We start from the raw sequence: 26,609 nt of genomic DNA, 5'->3' as shown, positions 1-26,609 counted from the left end.
AGGGGCGTTATGACTACGGGCTTAAATGCATAAGGCCCCATAACGCCCACACGCTGACGTGGCGTGCCACATGTCGCATAACGCCCCTTTGAGGGCTTTATGACTACACATGCCCTTACAAACATAACACTGACAGTCTGACTTGAAATATCTATCAAAATAACACTAATCTTCCAGACTAAGACTATACTTGGTGGGTACAAGGCAAAGTGGTAATTTCTTACGAACAACCAAGGAACCTACCTCTTGCATGTTCAAATCTTCATTCTTCATTCCATCTGCAACTTCCCAATTGAACGAGTAAAGAAGGTTCGCTAAAACAAGCTCTACAGTTACAGGAGTTGTGTTCATTGCTGGACATGATCTTCGCCCCCCTCCAAAAGGGACCATCCAACCTCAAAACTCTCAAATCTTTCTGGATAGTACTCAGCCGCGTTCTCCCCCCATGTTTTGCCTTTATGGCCGTTGGACACTAGTTTTATCTGCAAGTCACTAGGGCTTGCTTTGACTATCTAATGAAGGTCTTTCATGGCCTTTCTGACTATGACATGATGGTTTGGTGTTTTTGTTTATTTTACTTGCTTGGTTTGTTTTGTGGGGTTTCAACCCTTCAAGCTTTTTTGTATGATTGCCGCCGGGTTGAAGCCTTTAACCTTTCAAGCTAAGTATCTGTTGGTTGAACGCTGGGTAGCTTCTGATTTGGTTTGTGTGTTTGGTTGGTAGGCTTGTGTATTTATTTTCTTGCCTTGTCTTTGTTTACTTTGTCTTTATGTTTTTTACACTTTAAAGGGTTCAGTGCTGCAGTCACTTTGCCTTAGTGTTTATCATCAAGACGTAGTATCTATCCTTTTCTTTTATTTCGTTGTGATTTGTTTGATTTCGTAAGTCTGTTTATTGGGTACATTTTTTTTTTTTTAGACTTAAGGAACGATTGGTGTAGGCTGTTCAAACCTGTCTATGAGACACTATTGTTTTTCTTTGATAAGTCTCATGGAGTTGTATTGATTTAGGAACTCACCCCTTATATAGGTCCATTCAACCCTTGAACCTATTGAGCGATATGGCCTGGGAGCTCATCCCCTTACATGGCCCTTGCCATGGAGTTTTTTGCTAGGTTCTCAACCTGATATTAGGATAGAAAGACAAGTTTGATAAAGTAACTTCATTCATTCAAGCAACATTTGCTTTTACAAAAGGTTTTTGTTTTGCTACAAACCAAACTTTCTAAACATAAAACCTTCTAAGGGTTTTTCCGTTCCAGTGCCTTGGAAGCCTTTTGCCTTCTGAATCTGCCAGCTTATAGGATCCGCCCTTGTGTGCTTCGAGGATGGTGTAAGGACCTTCCCATTTTGGGCCTAGTTTCCCTTGGTTTTCCTTTTTGCTGGCTTCATTGTTTCTGAGGACTAGGTCCCCTGGCTTGAATCTTTCGTTCTTGACCTTTTTGTTGTAATAGGCCTCCATCCTTTGTTTGTACTTGGCTTCTTGTATTGCTGCTTGATCCCGGGCTTCTTCTAGGAGTTGCAAGTTCAACATGGTCTCTTGTGTGTTTACACTGGGATCCATGTTGACAACTCGTTGGGTTACAACTCCTATTTCAGCTGGGATTACGGCTTCGGATCCGAATACCAAGCTATAAGGTGTCTTTTTGTGACTTGTTTTTTCCGTCGTTCTGATTGCCCATAAAACGCTAGGCAATTCTTCCAGCCAATTACTTTCATATCTCCCCAATCTTGTCTTGATGCCCTCTACAATACTTCTGTTGGTTCTTTCAACCTGGCCATTTGATTGCGGGTAGGCCACTGAGCTGAAGATTTGGTTGATCCTGTACTCCTTGCACCAAAGGCTGAAGGGTTTCTCGGCGAATTGTTTCCCATTATCGGTGACAATTACCCCCGGTAACCCATAGCGACATATGATATTCTCCCAAACAAAGTCTATGACTTGTTTTCCTGTGATTTTGGCAAGGGGTTTAACCTCTGGCCATTTGCTGAAGTAGTCGATTGCTACCAATAGGAATTTTACTCCCCCTTTGCTTGGAGGGAATGGACCGACAATGTCCATTCCCCATTTATGGAATGGCCATGCTGAGGTTATGGGGACCAAGTCGTGTTTGGGACTTTTTGGTATTGGTGAGTGGATTTGGCAGGCATCGCATTTCTTTAGTTGCTCAGCGGTGTCACGATGCATTGAAGGCCAGAAATATCCCAAATTCATGAGCTTTGCAACCACCGATCTAGCTCCAAAATGAGCTCCACATATTCCTTCATGCACTTCTTTGACCAAATGTTTGCTTTGTTCAGGGCCCACACACCTTAGTAATGGTGCAAGGTATCCTTTTTTATAGAGGATTTCTCCTTGCAACACATATTGTCTTGCTTTGATCTTTACCCTTTCAGCTTCCATTTGGTCGTTGGGTAGTTCATTGTTTTGAAGGAACTTCTTTATGGGAGTCATCCAATTTGGACCTTCCTCGGTGACCACATCTTGTACTTCCAATTCATCAATTGAGCGAGCCTTCAACACTTCAACCAACACCTTTTTTGTGAGGTGGGCGAATGTGAGGGACGCTAATTTGCTTAAGGCATCTGCCTTTTTGTTTTGGGATCTTGGAATTTGTTTGATGTTGCATGCTTGAAAGGTGTTCATTAATTCCTTGGATTTTTCTTTGTACCTTCTCATGTTGGGCTCTTTGGCAACGTAGCTGTCATTGACTTGGCTTGATACTAGTAGTGAATCAGTGAACACTTCAAGCTTGTTGACTTTCATTTCTTTGGCTAACCGGAGACCAGCAATCAGTGCTTCGTATTCAGCCTCGTTATTGGTGGTCTGAAAGTTGAAACGAAGAGCATATGTGAATTCTAGCCCTTCAGGGTTGATTAAGATTATACCAGCTCCTGACCCTTCAACGCTTGAAGCCCCGTCTGTGAACAGTTTCCAGGCTTCAGGGTTGGAGGGTTCAGTGGTTGTGGTGTTTACTTCCTCAGTCTTTTGGCTTGGGATTTCTACTAGAAAGTCAGCCAAAACCTGAGCTTTGATTGCTTTTCGTGGGACATAGGTGATGTTATGTTCACCTAGTTCCACTGCCCATTTTGCCAATCTTCCCGAGTTTTCAGGTTTTTCAAGCACGTTCTTAACGGGTTGGTCAGTGACCACTTGTATAGGATGTGCTTGGAAGTACCTTCTAAGCCTTCTGGCTGTTTGGACCAAGGCTAGGGCTAATTTTTCAAGGGGAGGATATTTGGTTTCAGCCAGTTTTAAAGTTTTGCTGAAAAAATAGACGGGTACCTGAGCCTTATCCCTTTCAATGGTTAGGACGGCACTGATGGCTTCATCGGCGACTGAGAGGTACACCGATATGAGCTCCCCGGTTTCCGGTGCTGCGATATCTGGCAGTGAAGCAAGGTGCTGCTTCATTTGATTAAAAGCTTCCTCAGCCTCATCGGTCCATCTGAAATCTTTCTTATCTGAACAATTCTTGAGCGTTTTGTAGAATGGTAGAGATCTTTCGGCCAGTTTTGATGTAAAACGTTTCAAGGCTGCAAGCTTCCCATTCAGGCTTTCAACCTCCTTCTTGGTTCTTGGCGGTTTAGCTTCGAGAACAGCCTTTACTTTGTTGGGGTTGGCCTTGATGCTTTGCTTTCCCACAATATGACCCAAGAATTTTCCTTCATCAAACCCAAACGAACATTTTTCAGGGTTAAGCTTCATGTTGATTTTTCTAAGATTCTTGAAGGTTTCTTGGATGTCATCAAGCATCTGGTATTCCGTTTTGCTTTTGATCACCAGGTCATCGACATATGCTTCCATGTTTCTTCCAATTTGGCTTTCGAAGGCTTTATCGACGAGCCGTTGGTAAGTGGCTCCCGCGTTCTTGAGGCCAAAAGGCATTTTTTGGTAGCAGAAAATGCCCTTGTCGGTGTGGAAAGCCGTCTTTTCTTCGTCTTCCTTTTTCATGAGGATCTGATGATAGCCTTTGTATGCATCGAGAAAGCATTTGAACGGGTATCCCGTGAGTGAATCAACCTTGAGATCAATTTCTGGGAGTGGGTAACAATCTTTAGGACAAGCCTTGTTAAGATCTTTGAAATCTATACACATTCTCCAAGAGTTATCAGGTTTTCGAACCATAACAGGATTAGCAATCCATGACTGGTACTTAACTTCTCGAAGAATGCCAGCTGATACGAGTTTTTCAACCTCTTGGCAAGCTGCTAGGCTTCTTTCGGGTGCCAGGCTTCTTTTCTTCTGCACCACTGGCTTGACGTTTGGTGGTATCCTTAGCTCATGTTCAGCAATGCTTCGAGGAATCCCGGTCATGTCTTCGGGGGACCAGGCGAATACATCGCTGTGGTGTTTTAGCAGCTTTTCAAGGTATGAAAGAGTTTCTTGAGAAAGGTTGGGGTTGACCCTTATCCGCTGTTCGGGGTACTTAGGGTTGATGACTAACCCCTGCTTGTCTTTCTCGTCATCGGGACTTTCTCCTTCGATCAGGTAGGCTTCCTGAGAGGGTTGGAGGGTTGCAATCCCTCTCTCAGTGGGGAACTTGACAGTGCCATGGCCAACAGATACAGCCATGTAAAATGCACACTGTCCGGGCCTCCCTATGATCACATCATAGTTGGAAGGGATATTGATAACCACGAAGGTTAGTGATCGAGTCCTTTCCTTTAAACCTTCCCTGAAACATACGTTAAGAGTTATTTGGCCCAAAGGCTTCAAGGTTATATCAGCGATACCTTTTATGGAAGTCCCGGAGGGTTGAAGCCTTGAACGCTCCTCATTGCTTAATCGGTTAAAGAATTTTTCGAACATGATTTCAGTGGCTGCTCCCGTGTCTATGTATGCTTTGCATGTTTGTAAGGTCCCCACGAGGGCTTCGACCACAAGAGGGCCAGGTAGTGGGTCCTTCTTTGTTGGGGGGAAGCAGACACACTGAAGTTCCCAAGCTTCCAGGCGTTGTTTCTTGTAAGGGGCCTTGTCATCAGAGTACACCATGTTTACTTCCTTACCTTTGCTTTCAGCCATCTTGTCTCGAACTCCTTTTACCAAGTGGGCAAGTTCTCCCGACTTGACGGCCTCTTCAATTCTCTTTTTCAGTTGGAAGCAATCATTGGTGTGATGTCCCTTTTCTTCATGGAATTCACAGAACTGAGTGGAGTTCTCGTTTTTCCGACTTTTGGGAAGAGGCCTGGGAGGTCTGAAGTTTTGCTTGACCTCTTCCGTTGCCAGGATCTCCTGAGGGGTTTTGGTGAGAGGAGTGAAACTCATGTTTTTATCTCTGCTTGAAGGGTTACGCCCTTCAACCCTTCGAGGGTCTGAACCCTTTGGGCGTCTGTCGTAAGAGTTAAAGTTGCCTCTCTTTCTAGCTGGACTACTACTTCGCCAACCAGAACCCCTTTTCCTTTGTTCCTTGATATCAACAGCTTCTTCTCCTCGGATGTGAGCCTCGGCTCTTTCAAGGGCTTCTTCCAAGGTTTTGGGTAGAGATTTGTTGAAATCTCGTGTGAGATACTTAGAGGTTATAGCGTTCATAAAACCGGCAACCCTCATTTTCTCATCAGCCCCCACGTAGGTTAGCCCTTCTTTCTTGTACCGTTCAATGAATGCTCGTAGGCTCTCATCGTCTCGTTGTTTTATTTGGAAGATTACAGTCGCGTCCTTAACGTATCTCCTTTGTTGGGAGAAGTTTGCCAGGAAGCCTCTGCTGAGATCATCAAAGCTTCGAATGCTTTGAGCAGGAAGGTCGTTGAACCAAATTCTAGCGGACCCAATGAGGGTTTGCATGAACATTAGGCAACATTCAGCATTCGACCATTTTTCTATTCGAGCAGCACCAGTGAAGATTTGAAGATGATCTTCTGGATCTTCGGTCCCATCATACGTTTTGATGTGGGCAGGCATTTTGATTTTTGACTGGAAGTCATAATCAGCTATCTGTCTTGAAAAGCATGAAAGGTTGCTTGGCTTGTAAGGTTTAGCCAAGTCCTCTTCGGGTCTCGTGCCTCCGTTGTTATTATTGCCTTGGTTTCCCTGGGTGGCCAGCACTTGATTGATGAAGTGCTGCCAAGGGAAGTGGGCCATCATCTGAGACATCACATTGGGCACGAAATTGAAACCTTGAAGGCTTCCAGGACCAACCGAGCAACTTACCCCAAGAGGGGTGCTGGCAACAGCACTTCGTGCTAAAGGGAGTACGGACAGGGCTTGCTCCCACGTGGTACTCAGAGAAGTGGGACAACTAGTCACTGGGGATTGTAGGAGTTGGTCGAGGGTTAACTCGTGTCCCAGAGGAGTACCACTAGCGGTTGGTTGGGAAGAAAGAACAGGATGAACAGTGGGGTTTGTTATAGTGGACAGGTAAGGATGAAAGTTTGAAGGGTTGCTGGGACCGGCCTCACCTCTTGTAACAAAGGGTGGTAGAGGTGGCCCAGGAGACAACGTTGGTTCAGGTTCGTCGTAATCGAGACGGATCCTTACACCTTTTTCCCTTTCTCTGTTCACATGTTGGTTAAGGAGTGATCTTAACTCAAGGAAGTTATTAGCGACCCCCTCGGGGGTAAGTTCAACGCGTGTAGGAGTGTCAGACACACCAACGTTGGGAGACGGAGCTCCAGATCTGGATGGGGTTGGTGTGTTAAAGGTGAGGAACTCGGGTGTACTCCCCGGAGTTGAAAAAGGCGTTGTTACTGTTGTGTGAGCTTGACCACTTCCCGGGGTAGAGGTGTTAGGAACCTGGTTCACCTCCCCCGGAGATCCACTTTCTGACATGGTGATTTTGAACGAAAGGAGCTACACGTACCAGGTCTCTTCTGAGGAGAAATAGCGGCGTAGCCCCACGGTGGGCGCCAACTTGTTGATGCAACAAACACGGGACCAAGGATGGTAGCTTAGCTGGTCAGGCAAAAGGGCTGAAGGGTTCAGTTTTGCCTAACGCAGGTCGCGGGGTCCCTCCACGTTTGCAAAACGTGGAAGGAGGTTCGCTAGTATGATTGAGATATTTGCTTTGAAGTTCTTTCTTCGAGACTAGCTCGAATTCAGAAAAGAAAGCAAATGAGATGAATTTGATGAGGAGTTATTTGGAGGTGACAAAGAACTCTTGAATGACAAGAGATTAAGGAATCTCTGCTTTTTGGAATGTCCAGGAAGTGTCTTCGAGCTGTCTTCTTATAGTGGAAGACACCTCTCGAAATGGTATGGACCATACTAGCGGAACCTGTTTGCTTATGGAGGGTTTCCCCTTTTGGGGTTCAAGGCTTTGGACCCCTGGTTAATAGGGTGTGCCTGTACAGACCTGCTCTGACTTTGTGAGTTGGTGAGCGTGAGTTGGTGAGATGAGTTGGTGGACATGACTAGTTACTGTTCCTCGATTCACTCATTATACAGCTTTTCATCCGATGAACCTTTCAACCTTTTAAGCCCTTTGCATATTAATAATTTTATTTGTCTTTGGGCTACCCCCGTCGTCACCCCATATCCTTGGATCTCTTCCCATCCCCCACGCGTTGATTAAAGCAATAGTCCTAGGTAAGACGTCATAACCATCAATTTGGCAATGGCTTAAGCTTTCATGTGGCATCAACAATGGGGCAGGTGGATGTAGTCTTAACGTCTCTTTCACCACCATCTTCAAGTATGTCATTTTTGTGATATCCGCTTCGTCTACCTTCTCTTTTCTTCCTATGTGATTTCGGATTTCTCTTTGCAACTTCTGCATCACTCTACCACTTCTAGCAATCTCGGACATTGCCCACACCATCGTCACGACAGTTGTATCAACTCCTCCAAGTATAACGTCCTAAAAACCTTGTAAACATTAGTTACCTCTTATTTGCTGTATATTTTTTTCTATGGACTACTTGCTTAAAAAGTAACAATTTTGGTCTATATTTTTTATTTTATTGCACTACTAGAAAAGTGGTCATTTTGCTACGGAAATTTCCTACGCAAAAAAATGCGTCGCAAATTCTGATAAATTTACTACGCATTTCCTACGGAAAAAAGACCTTGATTTTTTTGGGCAATTTGTGACACAATAGTGACAAATATACTAATTCTAAGTATTGTGTTGGAAATGCGTAGCAACTTGCTATGCATTTCCGACGGAACCATTATTTATTTGTTGGAATTAGATTTATATGTTAAATTCATTTAAATATTAATTGTTGCGTCAGAAATGCGTAGCAACTTGCTACGCATTTATTACGAATTATTTATTATTATACTTAGATTATATTTTAATGTTTAATCAGCATTATTATTAATTATTGCGTAGGAAATGTGTAGCAACTTGTTACGCATTTGTGATGGAAAATTTATTGTGTCGGAAATGTGTAGCAACTTGCTACGCATTTGTGATGGAAAATTTATTACCATATTGTGTAGGAAATGTGTAGCAACTAGCTACGCATTTGTGATGGAAAATTTATTATGTAGGAAATCTGTAGCTACTTGCTACGCATTTGTGATGGAAAATTTATTGCGTAGGAAATGTGTAGCAACTTGCTACGCATTTGTGATGGAAAATTTATTACCATATTTAAATATTTAACTAGTTTTATTATTACCATATTTTATTATTACCATACATCTCTTAATGCCTTTCAATCATTTCTATCAAATTTATTTGCTCATCATTTAGCATTATAATATAAATGCCCTTTCAAAAATGTATTGATAATTTATATGCAACAATAATAAAACTCATAGATTCCAATTTTCAACTAAAAAGAATGTGATGGAGGCATGTGGTAAATAAATCACTTTCAAATATAAAACGTGAGCCAATCAAAATGTTGTGACAATCGGTAATTTACGGCTCTTAATTTCTCGCAAAACAAGCTTTAGAACGATAATAAATAGTGTTTAAGGCGAACGTTATCTCTGTTCATGTTCTTTTATAAACTGTTCGCCGAAACATATTTATACATTATAAATTATCAACATGTTTTGGATAGTTGTAAACTTTCAAGGCGAACACTAGCAACATGTTGATGCATTTAGTAGTTGTACTCTGTGCTTAGGGAGATTTTCAAAAAAAATTGATATAATTACACTTTTAACCTAAAACTATTTTGATTTTTTACTTTTACGAGTTAACATTATGCAACGTGCGTGTGTGGTTCAATGTTTTTATGGTCGTCCTTTTTTTTCCGTTTGATAGGTTCATCGTGACGCACGGGTCCTAAATCGATTTGTCACGATTTTGCGCCCCCACCGCAACGCGGGGGGCTTAATACTAGTTTATAACAAATTTAAGATTTAAAATCTAATTATATGACATATAGTTTACGAAAAATGTGATTTATAAACAACTGGATATAATTTATGTGCCACCATATTAATAATAATAATAATATTTTTTTTTTCATTAATTAACTAGTTAATAATAATACAAGTAATAGATTCTAATTTTCTAACTTATGAAAAGGATAATAGAGGTATAATGTTTTACACATAATTGAGCCAATCAAATGCTTTAGTTACACTTCACAAGGATCACCATCCTACGGTCCAATCCTCACCTAATATTCAATCCTACGGTCCATATATTGCTCACCTAAATTCCTTTTACTTTCCCCCTTCTCTTTCTCTCTCGATCAGCCTATCTCACCCACACAAACAAATTTCTTTTAGTTTGAGCAGCAACACACTCACCAGATTCCCCCCCTTTGTCTCTTCAACTTCAATCTAAAGAAAACCTTCACCTCTGAAACGCTGACATGGAGCCGGCTCCTTCTCCATCTGAGTTCCAGTTCCGGCGACTCTGATTTCCGTCGACAACCACTATCAACGCCCACCTCTGACCTCCCTTCGTCGTGTGTACGACGGTGGTGGATATGGAAGGCAGGGACACCGCCACCATGGCGGCGGCGGCGACGAGCAAAGAGACGAGAGAGAGAAGCAGGATAGAAGATGATGATGATTGGCGGACCGACGGGGCTCCGGGCCGGTCAACGTGCGATGGTTCGATTCAGACATAGTTGACATTGAAGATGATTATGTTCAGGTTATATAGGTTCAACATCAGATTTGTTTTGATTCATCTCAGTTATTGGTTCGGGTCACTACGGTCAGACATGGGTTCAGTCTGGTTCATCAGATTCGGGTTATGTTCGACTCAGTTTTGTTTCGAGTGTTGTTTTGTTTATACGTCGATTCAAGGCTGTTGATTTTATTTTCTTTATGTTTGTAGATTTTATACATTTTTTGTTTGTAAATTTTTATAAATTTATGATTAATATTATTGAATTTGTATAGCTTTTAGTTTTATTTGCTTTTGTATCAGATCTCGGATGATTTATAAATAGAATAAAACAAGAAAAAACATTTTCTTTAAACAAAAGATATTTTTACTGATGGGTTTGTGACCCAAAATCTATCGCCAAAAACCTTTTCCTTTTTTCGTTTTATTTATTACAAATTCGTCAAAAATGTGTAGTAAACAGGTAGTCAGAAATTTGTCATAAACTATGAAAAAATAAAAAAATTAAATTTCGTAACAATTGTGTAGCAAAAACTAAAAATTAACTTCCGTTAAATGGGTAGGAAAATGCGTAGAAAATGTGTAGCAATTTGTGACAGCCCTTTTCTGTCAGAAATAGGTAGGAAAATGCGTAGAAAATGCGTAAGAAACCAGTTTCCTACGAGTGGTTTTCCTACATATGCATTTTGTCACAAATTCGTAGAAAATCGCGAGTTGTGACGCATTTCCTACGAAAAACGGTGTCAGAAATTTTAATTTTTCTAGTAGTGTTGTAGGCCCCCCTCTTTCAAGTTTGTGAGATGTGTACACTTAACATAATCTCAAAAAGATTTAAATCACGGTCACTTAAACTGGACCTGGTACTAATATATATATCAGACATGATTGCGTTTGTAGCTTTTCCTCATAATTGTCTTTTTCTTTATTGCGTTTGTAGTTTTTCCTCATAATTGTCATTTTCTGTATTTGACATTTAATGATAAACTAGCCTAACTTGTTTATTGTGTTTTGTACTACAATAAGTGTCATCTTTTTATGTCAATTTTTTTTTTAAAAAAAGTAACGTTCAACTTCTGAAATAGTTTATCAATTTTCCTCATTTTACACCATATCATTGATTATATGAATTGCACAATACTAAAACTATATAAACTTCTTACGAGTAAAACATCTAACTATTTAAAAAAACATTAGTAGTAGATACTTATTTGGAACAAAGGAAGTACCGCTATAAGGGCTTTCACATTTTCTTTAGTCAAACGATAGCGAGAAGGATCATCTTTCAAAGATAGCTCAAGTAAAACATGGACAAAATCCTTGTCATTGTCACTTACTTCAGCAATGGTTTGATTGTGATGATCATCAATAATTGTGTCGATATACGCATCAAGATTAGCAAAGCATTTCTCGATCTTACGATTCCATCCGCTTAATTGGTCAATGAATCTTCCTAACAAACCTGGAAAGTTATCACCAAGTGATCCTCCCAACATTCCTTGGGCTTCATTAACCATCACATCCCAAGACGGACCCTTAAGCGGTTGTTGTCTATAGTTGTTACCAAACGCCACCTTGCACATCATCCCCTTTACTATTGCTAAAAACAACTCGTTTAAGTTTACCACAACGTTTGATGGAAGTAACTCCATAGAACGAACCATGCTCTCGATCTCGGCCATCAAAACATGGTTAAACAAAGGAGCTTTCTTAGGACCCAAGAACTCAGACACCAAAAGCTTGCGCATCTCTCTCCAGTGATCATTTTGAGGGGCGAACGCAACGTCCAGATAGTTGTATGTAAGCCGTTCGACTGCGTGGGACATTGAACGAGAACAAAAGATGTGATCTTGAGTTTTCAAGATTTGTTTGGCCATGGCAGGGGATGAGATGATAAGGAACTGTTTGAAACCAATTTGAATTTGCATAAGGGGGCCGTATTCTTTGGAAAGTTGCCAGAGGGCCTCATGACGAGGCTTACCTAGTAGTTGGTGCATGTTTCCAATTATAGGGAGCTTTGGAGGGCCTGGAGGAAGCTTAGGGACAGCCATGGACGACCTGTTGGATTTTAGAGTGTACAGAAATACATAGAAGATGGAGAGGATGACAAGTACTGTTGTTAGTGGCCATTCAAGGAAGATCATGAAGATGCCCATATGGTTGGTTTTGGCTGATGATGGTCATTTTGAAGGCTAGACTTGGATGTATTTGATTATATGAAGGAAAATCATGAAAATATCCTATCTACAATGAATGGATCCCACAACGTATGCATGATTGAACATGTGAGACATATGTATAGAATTTGAGGTGTGTGTAAGTTTGTCCGTCAGAAGAGATAAATAGATTATTTTGGTAGCAATTAACTTTTTTTGGTATAAAAAGTAAGTATGGCATAACAATCGGGTTGGGTCGGGTGGGCAATGGGTCGACAGGTTTGGGTTATAAAGGGTCGTTTAAAAAAAGACTATTTTGGTTCGGGTCAGACCATGTTTTGGCAAAATTGGTTATGGGTCAAAACAAGCCGTTTTATGAAATGATCAGCTCAATTGTGACAGAATGACAAATTCACTAATCCAACTTCCCACCGTCTCAAATTTGGCTTTCAAAATAATTCACTAGACCATGCACAAATATGTTTTAATTCAAATTTTCATCTATATTAGTGAGCTTATTATGCATGCGAGAAAGCTTTGATATGCCAAATTCCTATACGATGGCGGAGCCAGGAATTATGTTGGTCTTTTCACCGTGCCCAATCACCTTTTTTGCCAGATTGAATTGGTCATTGAAATATTTTGGTCTTTTAGTGGAAATTTAAGGTTTTGATGAGACTTTCATAATACATGAAAGATAAAGTCCAAACAAAAATACCAAGTTCTTCTAGTTCATTTGCTTAACAACAGTGAATAAGGTTACAAACCGTAGACCAATGCCAATTAACATGTGTGCCTAATTAATGAAATGGTGTGTCTTGTACCTAAATAACTATGCATCAAACATAGAAACAAATATAGTAAAATAAATGATGGCAAACAATTCCAAAGGGAGAAATTGTAATTGTAACTTTGCACAGTCAACAACTTCCTTCTTGTACTCCCACACTTCTTTGTAACATAAAGCCTACTTTTTTGTAACATGAAGCCCAATATGACAAAACTTCCATAGTGCCAGCATTATCACCAGCCTTTTCTACAAGAATTACAACCCAAGACAATCATTTTATGGCATCAGGATGTGTCATCAATCCCTGCAGATTGCTGGTTTGCAAAACTTTACACCAAAATCAAGATATAACTCATTAATGATTAGAGCTTGCAATAGTTGTTAAAATCCTTTCCTGTTTTCGGTGAGCAAAAATGATCGGAAGTGAGATGAGCTCAGGAGTTTTTTTGTTGGGTATTTTGAGTATAGGGTAAACTGAGATAATGAAAGGGTCCACATATTCCCACACCTTAATGCCTATTTCCACACCCTTCAAGACGCCTCGTATAGACCTATACGAGGCGTATAGGGTTTCTTTTCCCGACCAGCTTCTGCACCTCGTACAACGTCACATCAGTCACATCAGACGGGGAGTCTAGGCCTGTACGAGGGACCAATACGAGGGTACTTAGACGCCTCGTATAGGTCTATATGAGGCGTCTTGCTGACTGATTTGACTATGATGAGACTATGTGTCTGACATGACTTAAAGGCATACGGGGAGTAAAGAGCTATACGAGGCGTCTATATCTCACATAAATTGCAACATACAGTGCATTCTTGGTCCACACCCGATCATTCAACAAACACTCACATTCACACATTCTGTTTCTTCTTGTATTTATTCGAAAGACACTCTTTTTGTTTGTATTTGCGTTCTTATCATCCCGGCGTGTTGAAATGTCATCATATTGGGACGACAACTATATCTTCAGACAGTATTCTAGTGAAAACTGGGGGCACGAAAGCGTTCCGGTAACAGTTATTAGCTTAAATGTTTTAATTACTTGTTGTTTTAGTTTATTATTTACTAATGATGATACGGTTGTCTATTTTGGAGGAGTCTGGCGTTCCCGATTCTAATGAGCAAGAGGAGGTTGTGTCTAGTATACAAGGAAAACAAAACATCCCGTTTCTAGATTTGAACAAGCATCCTCCTGTTGATGAAACAGCCCCTGTAGATGACTCATACCATGCTAGTGGATACGGAGGAAACGGTGGATACGGAGGAGACGGTGGATACGGAGGAGACGGTGGATACGGAGGAGACGGTGGATACGGAGGAGACGGTGGATACGGAGGAGACAGTGGATATGGTGGATACGGTGGATACGGAAGAGACGGTGATCATCAGCAATTCATTTCCCCGGGCACTCCTTACGTTCATCAAAACAATCCGGACGTTGGAGGATATGGTGGTTATGGTGGATATGGTAGATATGGTGGTGAGGCACCTCCCATCCTGGACAGTCCGTACTTAAAAAAGCAGGTATAAATTACTATTTTATTATTAATATTTTATTATTATTATTATTATTATTATTATTATTATTATTATTATTATTATTATTATTATTATTATTGTCGATGTTACAGGTTTTCAACTCTTTAGATGAACTAAAGAAATGGATACAAGAAATAGCAAACGCGGATGGTTTCGTTATTGTCACCCGTCAATCAAAGAAAATCGGGGGAAGAACCGGGAGGGTATGGCTTGAATGTGATCGTGGTGGTGAGCACCAGAGTACAGCAACACTTAGAAAAGCTGGAAGCAAAAAAACCGGTTGCCCGTTTTACCTGCTGGCTGTCCGAAACCACCCGTATGAAACCTGGGAGATAAAAGACGGAACAATTGAACATGACCACGAACTTTGTGAGGACCTGTCGGCCCACGCGTTTGTGCGAAGGTTTACTCCAAGCGAAATGAAACTGATCGAGCAGCTGACAGCTCAAAACATGGAGCCGCGCAAAATATTTCAAACGATAAGGAAGCAGGACCCCGACAGGTTTCATGTTCAGAAAGACGTTCAAAACGTTGTAGCGAAGATTAGAGCCGAACAAAGACAAGGATTGACTCCCATGCAGTCACTAGAAAACGTGCTGATAAACAACGACTTTATTTACGAGACACGGGAGGAACCCAGAACAGAGATCGTAACAGAGATCTTCTTTCTTCATCGGGACTCGAGAGTCATGTGGCGTGCATTCCCCCACGTCATGCTGATCGATGCGACGTACAAGACAAACATATACAATATGCCCTTTATCCAGATTGTTGGTATGACGCCTACCAACAAATCGTTTATTATCGCGCATGCCGTTGTTAGTAAAGAACAGGGTGATAACTTTGTGTGGGTGCTTGAGAGGGTTAAGTCAATGTTGGATGAATGACTAGAGCCACGTGTGATTTTAACGGATAGAGACCTAGCCCTTATGGGTGCGTGTGCTAAAGTATTTCCAGACGCCTCCAGGCTTCTTTGCAGGTGGCACATACAACAGAATGTTATGAAGCACTGCAAGGGTGCCTTCACAAACGAAGACTGGAAGAAATTTTTGTCATTCTGGGGGACATTGATTGAGTCTCCATCCATACCCATCTACGAGTACCACTTGCGCAACATGCGAAAACGACTTGTGGAGTGCAAACGTTCTAGTAAGTTTTTCTAATAACATACGACTCACCTATGCAAATTTTATTAAATTATTTTTACTTTTTAGGAGTCTTCAAATACGTGTACGATAAGTGGCTAAAAGACAATAAGGAGATGTTCGTCTTTGCGTGGACTGATAAGAGGCACAACTTTGGTAATCGTACCACAAACAGAGTTGAGAGCCAACACGCCAACTTAAAGAGATACGTCCTAGATAGGAGCTCGATGGACCGTGTAGTTGGTTGTGTCCGGGATATAGTTGAGACACAGTTCGGTGAAATAAGGAAGACTTTTCGAGAAAGCATCGAAAAAACAATGAAACACCACAAACACCCGATGTTTCAACACCTACTTGGAAAAGTATCCCATACAGACCTTGACTTGTTGCATGGAGAGCAATTAGGAAGCTAGATGTCTTCGAGCGCTTTCATTCATCATGTGGTTGCCAAATGTGGCACAGCTATGGGTTGCCCTGTGCTTGTAGGATAGAAAAGTACATGCGTGAAGATAATAATTGTTAAACGTACAACACTTGTGTGATATATTTCCTTTTTTCATTTTACTTAAACAATGTTGTTTTTAACCGTGCAGAGCGTCCGATTCAACTCGAAGACATAGACGTCTTCTGGCGGAAACTTAACTTCCAAAGTTGTAAATTGATAGACGATGACGTTGACGTGGTCGAAGAGCTAAATATTGTTAGACAACAATTAGAGTCGCACCCCCCAGCTCAGTAAAAAAGCCTGATGTCAAAGATTAAAGCGGTGTTGACTCCAAATAAATCTACCAAGAAACCACCGGTTGTCCAACAAAATACTCGTGGCCGACCAACAACAAAGCAGGTACAAGAAAGGTTGGACGAGGCCTCTCGTATAGATGAAGAATTGAGGAGAAGCTCCTTCGGTGATGCAAACACGTGCTTTGAAGGTTCACGACAAAGTAAGTACGATAAACCTTGCCACAGCTCGTACGTTCCGTCACAGGCCTCTTAACAGTCGGTTATAAGGTCCCAAAAACCCAAAGCGAGCCTAAGTCGTTCAAAGAGTTCTAAGAAGAAAGAGACACGAGATGATCACGGTTTTCCTTTAATCATTGGGGACGAGTACGTGGGAATCATCGAACGGTTTAAGTCTGCCATTCCGCCAGTGTTCCATCCGTACGTCTCGTGCATACGAGATGTGATGCCGGACGGTCATTGTGGGTTTCGGTCTGTGGCTGTGGGCTTAGGTATGGATCAGAGTTCATGGGGGCTCATTCGAAGGGACCTTGTCCAAGAAATGGATCAGAACGAATCGATCTGGTTCCCAATATTTGAAGCATGGGATGAAGGTTATTTTTACACGCATCGTCAGGGCCTACTTTGGGATTCAGTGGCCGGTTGTGGGGAGGATCACTGGATGGACTTCCCCTTAGCAGGACTTCTTATTGCACAAACGTACGGTATCGGGGTGCACCTGTTAACGACAACCATGGGTGCGAGTTCCACTTACTTCCCGATACTAAGTCCTCCGGCTAATCAACAACCATTATTCATAACGCTTACACATGTTAACGAGAACCACTTCATACATGTTAAGCTGGAAGGGGATTATCCTATGCCACCAGCACACGGGCTATGGTTGACCCACCGAAGACCCCATACGGAACAATGGGAAGATATGTACTTGCCACGTCTAGAATGGTATACATCGATAATGAATCCTCCGCCAAGATCAAACCCCAGTCTTAATTACATAGATAGTTATACGGAAGAATGATTTTTGTAATTAATAGTATTTTTTTGTAATTAATAGTATTTTTTTTGTAATTAATAGTATTTTTTGTAATTAATAGTATTTATTTGTAATTAATAGTATTCTTTGTAACTAATAGTATTTTTTTGTATTAATTCCTATAATTTTCTACAATTTCTATAATTTTTATTATAATTTCTATCATTATTCTATAATTAGAATTCATTAAAACAGGTTAATAACATTTTTATAAACAAAATACAAATATACGACTCGTATAGAGCTAGACTGGTCGTATATGATTGACCAAAAGACCATTTAGCCCCTGATATGCCCCCAATCTAGGCTTATTTCAGGGGCTAAAAAGTCATTCTACTTTCACCAGACGCCTCGTATAGAGCTTTACGGGTCGTCTATTTGAGCGGGTTTTTGAAAGTTTGAATTTTGAATATTTGAATATCAAAATTTGAATTTTTTGAAAAATGACGATTCGTATAGACCTATACGTGTAGTCTATTGGGGCGGCAACAATTCTTTTTTTTAATTTGAATTTTGAAAATATTTTATATAAATTACTAATATACCCCTGAAAGTCCCCAGTATAGCCCTTTAACAGGGGGCTTAAAGGTAATTTAACAACCTGGACGACTCGTATAGGTCTGTACGAGTCATACAACTGAGGCGGCAACTTTTACACTTTTTCCTTTTTTAATTATTAAAAAATATTTATTAAATGACCATTTTGCCCCTGTAAAGCCCCTAGTATAGGCATTATTCAGGGGCAAAATGGTAATTAACCACTCCAGAAATATCTTTTTGGTTTGGTTAATTACCATTTTGCCCCTGAAAAATGCCTATACGGTGGGCTATACAGGGGCAAAATAGTCATTTAATAAAAAGCCTAGACGACTCGTATAGGTCTGTACGAGTCGTCTATGCCTCGTATAAGACTGGGGGGCCTAGACGACACTGGTTATCACCCCAAACAAAAAAACACACATATACGGAGCAGACTCACCTATACGCCTCGTACGTATTTCGACCGTATTTTTGAAGATTTGAAGCATCACTGGTACGTATTTCATCCCGTAGTTTAGTATTTTTGCCTTTAGACCGTAGGTTTGCCCTGAAATTTGGTTTTTGTTGGGTTTTGGGGGTTTGAATCAAATGTTGAAGATGAAGCACTAGAACAGGACGCCGAGTATAGCCCTATACGAGGGCTATACGAGGCTCTGATTTTTTTTTTAGTAATGTTATTATTATTGTTATTATTGTTATTATTATTATTATTATTAATATTGTTTATTCATTTTTATTATTAGTATTAATTATTATTATTATTAATATTATTATTATTTATTATTGTTATTAATATTATCATTATTAATATTATTATTATTATTATTATTATTATTGTTATTATTATTATTATTGTTAATATTATTATTATTATTATTTATTAATTATTATTATTATAAATATTATTATTATTTATTAATTATTATTATTATTGTTATTATTATTATTGTTAATATTATTATTATTATTAATATTATTATTATTATTTATTATTATTTATTATTATTTATTATTGTTATTAGTATTATCATTATTAATATTATTATTATTTTTATTATTATTGTTATTATTATTATTGTTAATATTATTATTATTATTATTATTATTAATGTTATTATTATTATTGTTAATATTATTATTATTATTATTTATTTATTATTATTATTATAAATATTATTATTATTGATTAATTATTATTATTAATGTTATTATTATTATAAATATTATTATTTATTAATTATTATTATTATTATTAATATTATTATTATTAATGTTATTATTATTATTGTTAATATTGTTATTATTATTATTATTATTTATTTATTTATTATTGTTTTTATACGTATACGGTATTTATTTGCTGATTGATTATGGAGGACGATCTTCTTCAGGTCGATGACATTCACGTAGAGCCGGTTCAGCAGGGTCCACGACGGAGACGGCGGCCGCCTGTGGATTCGCTGCAGGGGCATCCGTATCTAGAGTTTCCCGACGGCACCGATGCCGCCCGTCATTGCCAGAAGCTTAGGAGGATGCACATTGGATCGCATGCAGCGATCGACTGGGATGCGATAGATGGGATTGCTGAGACGCCGACAGTGCGTCGGTTTATACCTGTCGATTCGCCGTGGGATCGTCTTTTTGATTTGGCGCACACGCCGACCTACAGGGAGCTGCTGGTCGAGTTCCTTTCGTCATTCACATTTCACCCTCCTGGGGTCCCAGTGCCGCTTCCGCACCCAGGTGCTCCCCCTCCGCCTGAGGTTTCTTTCAGGCTTGCTGGCGTTATGCGTTCGATGACGCTAGCAGAGTTTGCGGTGCATTGTGGTTTATACATGCAGGGGGAGATCGAGACTGAGATTTACACAGCGGGGCTAGTGGTGGTTGCCAAACCCACTCTTGTAGGGTTTTGGCAGGTGATTGTGGGGGAGAATCATTGGGAGCACGACAAGTCGAAGGGGAGGGTGTCGTTTGTTAGGGACCCACTGTACAGGTATGTACGTTTATTATGGCAATTATTGTGATTATATGCTGTAACACCCCGTGTTTTCGAATGTCAAAGTCAAAGTCCAAGTCAACTTTGACATCTTTGACTGTTAAGGTTTCTTTTTACCTTTTTGTATTATGTGGAGTAAGTGTTGTCTAATGAAAAGATCGAATGTTCAATCAATACGGCCGATTTACGACTGTGAATAGTAGGAAGTAACAATGCGATAAAGTTAATCAATCAATAACCAAGCTAATCGATTCATCAAACTCGAGACTTGAATTATGGGAACCCTGGTATTGTATTACGTGTGTGTGTGCCTTACGTGTTACTTGTGCGTGTTTATTTATATGTTTGGTGTGGTATTCAAGTGAATCAATCGAAAATCGAATCGAAACTTGAAAAGCAATCGAACTCAATCGAAACCGACATCGAAACGTGACTTATAGAAGATTGTATGTTAGATATAGTAGCTGGGACTGAAAGTAATTTGACTAGGAACTCTATCGTATTCGTATCATCGTCCGTCGAAATCGAAACATCGAAAATCGTCGCGAAATACTCAAAGTGGGTCGCGGATCGAACAGGAGGCATCCTGATCGAACAGGCCAGCCGATCGGCTAGCATCTTCCTAGCCGATCGAGCAGCCCATTCGATCGGAGCTCCTGGCCGATCGGCTGCCACTTTCCTCTTTTGGAGCCTATAAATAGGGCTGTCATTGTCACACTTTCCATTTTTGGAAAGCTCTGACCGAACCAGCCTTCTTCACTTTTCCTCAGATTAATTTCTCTCAACTCCGGTAAGTTTTTACTCTAATTCTTGTACGATTTTGATCACTACATGATTCTACACCTTTCTATCTTTCAAAACTCGATTTCCAACCGTGAAATCACCAAGATCTAAGTGTTCTTGGGTGATGTCATCATGGTGTTCTTGAAGAACACCAAACTTTGGCCTCATTCAACCGTGAATAGCTTAGATCTGACCGATTTCCACATAAACAAACTAAGATTCTTACAAATCTTAACATTTTATAAATAATTTCCAACTTTCTTCAACCTTTTACACTCAAAACCGTAAAACCGGTAGAAACGGAGCTTAAACCGGCTAACTAATCATTCTAACAGTTAAGAGGTTCGAGATTCGGATTCTATATACTAGGTTCACCGACGATGGGTTAAACTCTAAACCGACGTTCCGAACCGTTCACCGGCCGGACTTGGGTGATTCCTGTCCGAGTCGAAGAAACGAGTAGGAACGGAGGATATCATAGTTCAACTCGTTATCAAACTACCTCGAAATGACAACAAGTGATCAAACAACCCAGTGTTAGACGAAAGGCCGACCAGGTCAGAAATGCTGGCCGAACGGCTAGGCTGTTGGAACAGCCCAGCCGATCGGACATGCCAGCCGATCGACCGGGCCAGCCGATCGGCTAGCACATGGTTCCACACCTTTCAATTTTTATGAAGTATACTATTGACGAAGTGATGTTCGATCGAATACGCTACTCGATTGGTAAACATTACTCTTCGAATCATGAGATACTATGCTTCAACACTTAATCGTTTTCACAACTCGTTCGTAGTAGGGAATGCCAGCCGATCGAACAGTCTGTTCGATCGAGCGACATTATGTTGAGAACCACTTCTAAAGTTCCCAGCCGATCGATTAAGTCGGCCGATCGAACGGACCGTTCGATCGATCGACCTGAAAGGTAAGGACATTTTTGTGTTCTCATATACTACAACGAAAACTTCAAAAGTTCAAATCCTCAAACACAAACACACCAGCGGAAGAAACAATCCACTCGAATGGCCCAGCCGATCGAGCCAACCGGCCGAACGAACAGGACTGTCCAATCGGACATACCAGCCGACTGAACAGCCTGTTCGATCGAACCTGCCGTTCGATCGACCAGCCTATTCGATCCATTCGCACTTGTCTTATTTTCCACGTTACTCATTGTTGTGCTATCGAACTATTCAGGCTAACCCTACTCTCAGCGCTCCCTTCAATCCATAATCAATCACTGTGAGTATACTCGATCCCTTTTTGCTTTTAGCACTTTTGGGTGTTACATACGTTGTTTATATCAAAACATAAACGATCACACTACTCAAACTATTGAAATTCTAACCAATATGCATGTATTACATGACTTAATGAATGCTTGTTAATTGTGTTTACACGTGGAATGCTGTCTACCTGCCTTAACAACGTAGTACTATAGTTTGGACTCAGCACCCGTTCACACGGGGGTTGTTAAGGACAATTACTTGCATGGATTACGGTGGTAATCATGTATTGCGAACCGTCTAGGACGGTCAACCCGCAGTCGTTGGTATCGATAGGCCCATGTCGATAATTAACATGCTTCGTTTTCCGCTGTGTACGTGCTGGTTATGTGTAAACTATTCGAACTCTATATGCTATTATCAAACTTGTATGCTCACCCTTACATTTTATGTATTGACTTTATTTTAACGTATGTGACAGGTAATTAGGATGCTTATTTGCTAGGAAAGCGAGGCTAGAGTAAGTTTCTAGAAGCCCCCAACAAATAGTTGTCTGCCGAGAACAAGCGTCTGGGGCATAGTTGTCTGTAAATCTTGTCCTCTGGCATTACAGCCAGAAAGTCAACAGAATAGGGGTCTAGAAGCAGATAAACAATTGTTGTAATAATATTTGAATCTGAGTTGTCGGAACGGAATTTCTTGTTTGGATGATTATCTGTAATGACATGTTTGTTTATTCGGGATACGGTATGGGACGTATCTTTAACTGGATTATATAAATAGTTGTTATGGAAACTTCTGAACAATCTGTTTCGCTCAGTGCCACGCCCCGATGATTCCGCCATCGGTTGGGGTGTGATAGATTGGTATCAGAGCCATAACTATAGGGAATTAGGTTAGACACGACCTAGTCCGGGTCGCTGTCTTAGAGACCTAGACTATAGTTAGGAACCATCAGACCAAGTTTATGTGCCTTATTCTGCAATTCTTCACTATCATTGCACCCGAATTTCCAGTTAAAGCTAAGCGATTGGTTGGGAATAGGTGTGAAAGCCGCAAACTCCTGACCAAATTGCCTGACTAATGCTGATTTCATCTATTTATTCATGCTTATCGCATTATTTTCCAAAATAGATGAGGAGAATTTTCATCAAGACTAGGTGTGAAAACCGTGAACTCTCGACGAAATTATCTGCTCCATCTCCTTAAATTTTCTTAAAACAAGGAAGAAATTGCTAAGCCAAGGGGTGAGACCCTAACCTTGGCAGTTTGTTCCGAATATTATTCCATCTCACCAAGGCCTCGACGGACTCCAACGACCTGAACTCACAAGTATGACCTAGGGGACGCGTGTGGAATGCCCAAGAATCGAGGCAGAAACACGACCTCTAGAGTCGAAAATGATGACAAGTCTACTGTGAATAGTCGAGTTGCCTTGGGTAGTCGATGTCTAGCAGCCGCAGACAATCTATCTCTCGATTTTATGTGTTTCGATTCTGAGAATCGCAACCGTGTACTCTGATGACTCGTTGAATTTTTATGTGTTTACGTGTGCTTTCTCTATTTTTGTGTTTATATTTTGGGATGTTATTCGATTTTGCTATCATTTCAATCGACACACACGACTCGCATTTGCTGTTCTATCTCAATTCGACATCCAGTTGTCGCAACTCTAGACGATATCATACTATGTTATGCTATACTACTAAGTTAGGCTAACACGATGCTATTCGACATGCTATTCGAACGACACATGAGCTTTGAAGGATAGGTTTTTGTTTTCTGACTGCTTCTGTGATTAAATACCTAGGTACTTATGTGCTTCTGTGTTTTGTGCTCTACGTGCTTATGTGCTTCTATGACCTATGTGCTCTATGTGCTTCTGTGCTCCATGATTAGGTATATCTGTGAATCTGTGTTTATATGTTACGTGATTCGACGTGATTCTAAGCTTTAGATAGTAGTAGACGTGTGAGGTGAGATTCGATTTTGTTGTGTTGAGTCTCATGACGATGTCTAATGCAGACCATGTCGTCGTCTGGATCACGACACCGTCTGACTCGCCAAGAAAAGAGAGACAGGCGTCTCGCTGCTATCATCTCCAAGCAAGTGGAGAAAGCCGTGAGTGAGGTGTATGAAAATGCCAGCAAAACGTCTAAAGAATCCCGAGCTGAAAACCCTAAGGATTCAAGCAAGACTGCTTTTAGCTTCAAGCAGTTTAAAGCATGCGGACCGAAGGAGTTCACCGGTGAGGATGGCCCTACCGCCATGTTTCATTGGTTCGACTCAGTCGAAGTCATTCTGCGACAAAGCGGATGCCCCGAAAATCTCCGCACTCTCAATGCTACTGGCGTCTTCCAGTCCCGTGCTCTAGACTGGTGGACTGCTGAACGAAACAAGCGTGGGAATGATGCAGCTTACGAGCTGACATGGGAGGAACTGAAGGCTATTATGATCGATGAATTCTGCCTTCCTCATGAGCGCCAAAAGCTGGAGGATGAATTTTGGGTCATCAAGCAGAAAGACGGAGACAACGCTGCTCTCACTGCTCGCTTCAAGCAGCTCAGTATCATCTGTCCAGATCAAGTCAATACTCCAGAAATGACCATCAAGAAGTATATCCGAGCTCTGCCAGACTGTGTAGCGGATTTTGTTTACGCCTCCAAGCCAGCAACGATCGAAGAAACCTACCTACTCGCCGCTGAGATCAATGACAAGCGAGTAAAGTCTGGTTTTTGGGATAAGCAAACCAAGTCTCTGCATCAAGCCACCGCAACACCCACCGACTCATCTGCTCAATCCTCCAAGTCATCGAGGAGAAAGAAGAAGCACAACAACAACAGCTCCAGCAACAAGAACTGTGCTGTGACAACCACTGCTGCTCCTCTTCAAGCTGTACTAGTTCAACAGCAGCAGCACCAGCGCTCAGCTCCAGTGATCAATGCACCGCCACCGAAGCGTGCATACACAGGCCCTCACCCACTCTGCCCGACATGCTCTTATCATCACCCAGTGGGTCTGGCTTGTCGTTTTTGCGCTCACTGTAACCTTTACGGTCATTTCACTGCGAACTGTCGCTATGGACCCCGTCAAGCCCCAGTTCAAGCTACTGTCAACCAAGCTCTACTTCCCGCCCCTCAAGGCCAACAAGCAGCTCAAGCACCTGCAGCCAACGCTCGAGTCTGCTTTGCATGTGGTGACCCTAACCACTTTGCAAACAGGTGCCCGAACAGGGTGGTTAAGCAAGAGCCCCAGCAGCAACAACCACAACAGCAGCCTCAGCAACAGCAGCAAGCAGCCCATGCCCGAACCTTCAGCATCAATGCCCGTCAGGCTCAGGCGGATAACAACGTGGTTAATGGTACGTTCCTTGTGAATGGTATTTATGCATCATGTTTGTTTGATACTGGAGCCGATAACTGCTTTGTGTCGTTTGAATTCGAGAAGCTCCTTAGTCGTAAGCGTTCTTATTTGTCCTCGTCATTCGAAGTCGAAGTCGCTACGGGAAGAACTATTGCCGTTAATTCAGTACTCCGTGATTGTACTCTCGAACTCAACCATCACATTTTCCCAATCGACCTTATTCCAATGCAACTCGGAAGCTTTGACGTCATAATAGGCATGGACTTTCTTCGCGAAAACCATGCTGAAGTTGTGTGCTTCGAAAAGATGATTCGATTCTCGCTCGCGAATGGTGATCTATTGTGTGTGTACGGTGAAACGGCGTCGAAAGGTCTCAAGCTCATGTCTTGTATTCAAGCCAGCAAGTATCTCCGCAAGGAATACCGAGCCTTCTTGGCCAACATTGTAGTAGCGGAGAAGGAAAAGAAAAAGAAAGTTGAAGTCAAAGACGTTCCAGTGGTTCGTGAATTTCCTCAGGTGTTCCCTGACGATCTTCCCGGACTACCACCAAGTCGTGATATCGACTTCCGCATTGACCTCATTCCTGGAGCTAACCCCGTTGCCAAAGCCCCTTACCGACTCGCACCTTCCGAAATGAGGGAACTCTCGAACCAACTCCAGGAATTACTCGAAAAAGGCTTTATTCGCCCAAGCACCTCTCCTTGGGGCGCGCCAGTCCTTTTTGTCAAAAAGAAGGATAGATCGTTCTGGATGTGCATCGATTATCGGGAATTGAATAAGCTAACCATCAAGAACCGATACCCCTTGCCTCGAATCGACGATTTGTTTGATCAGCTACAAGGTGCATCATGTTTCTCTAAGATCGATCTGCGCTCAGGATATCATCAGCTACGGATTCAAGAGGAAGACATCCCCAAAACCGCTTTTCGAACCCGTTATGGCCATTACGAATTTGTTGTTATGCCCTTTGGTCTAACCAACGCACCCGCGGTCTTTATGGACCTGATGAATCGCGTGTGTAAGCCTTATCTTGACCGTTTCGTCATCGTGTTCATCGACGATGTCTTGATTTATTCCAAAACGAAAGCCGAACACGCGCAACATCTACGTTTGGTTCTCGAGTTACTCCAGGGGAACCAACTTTATGCCAAGTTCTCCAAGTGCGAATTCTGGTTGGAGGAGGTTCAGTTTCTGGGTCACATCGTGAATAGTCAGGGTATCCATGTCGATCCTGCGAAGATTGAAGCTGTCAAAAGCTGGATTACACCTAAGAACCCGTCAGAAGTTCGTTCTTTTCTCGGACTAGCGGGCTAT

At 41.3% G+C, this 26,609-nt stretch overlaps 2 protein-coding genes across 2 annotated transcripts; one reads left to right on the top strand and one right to left on the bottom strand.

Moving 5' to 3' along the window:
• Positions 1-7,411: 7,411 nt before the first annotated feature.
• LOC110907606 (parthenolide synthase) lies at positions 7,412-12,030 on the bottom strand. Its single transcript, XM_022152562.1, has 2 exons — positions 11,209-12,030; positions 7,412-7,795 (listed from the first exon to the last, which is right to left on the bottom strand). Exons 1-2 carry the CDS (start codon positions 12,028-12,030, stop codon positions 7,412-7,414), a joined length of 1,206 nt encoding a protein of 401 aa, XP_022008254.1.
• Positions 12,031-16,796: 4,766 nt separating this feature from the next.
• On the top strand, positions 16,797-17,372 carry LOC110907605. Its single transcript, XM_022152561.1, has one exon. The coding sequence runs from the start codon at positions 16,797-16,799 to the stop codon at positions 17,370-17,372; it is 576 nt and encodes a 191-aa protein (XP_022008253.1).
• The last annotated feature ends 9,237 nt before the right edge of the window (positions 17,373-26,609 follow it).

The sequence above is a fragment of the Helianthus annuus genome, chromosome 14 (genome assembly GCF_002127325.2).
Source record: "Helianthus annuus cultivar XRQ/B chromosome 14, HanXRQr2.0-SUNRISE, whole genome shotgun sequence".
NCBI classification, from domain to species: Eukaryota; Viridiplantae; Streptophyta; class Magnoliopsida; order Asterales; family Asteraceae; genus Helianthus; species Helianthus annuus.
This window is presented reverse-complemented; position numbering and strand designations above follow the sequence as displayed.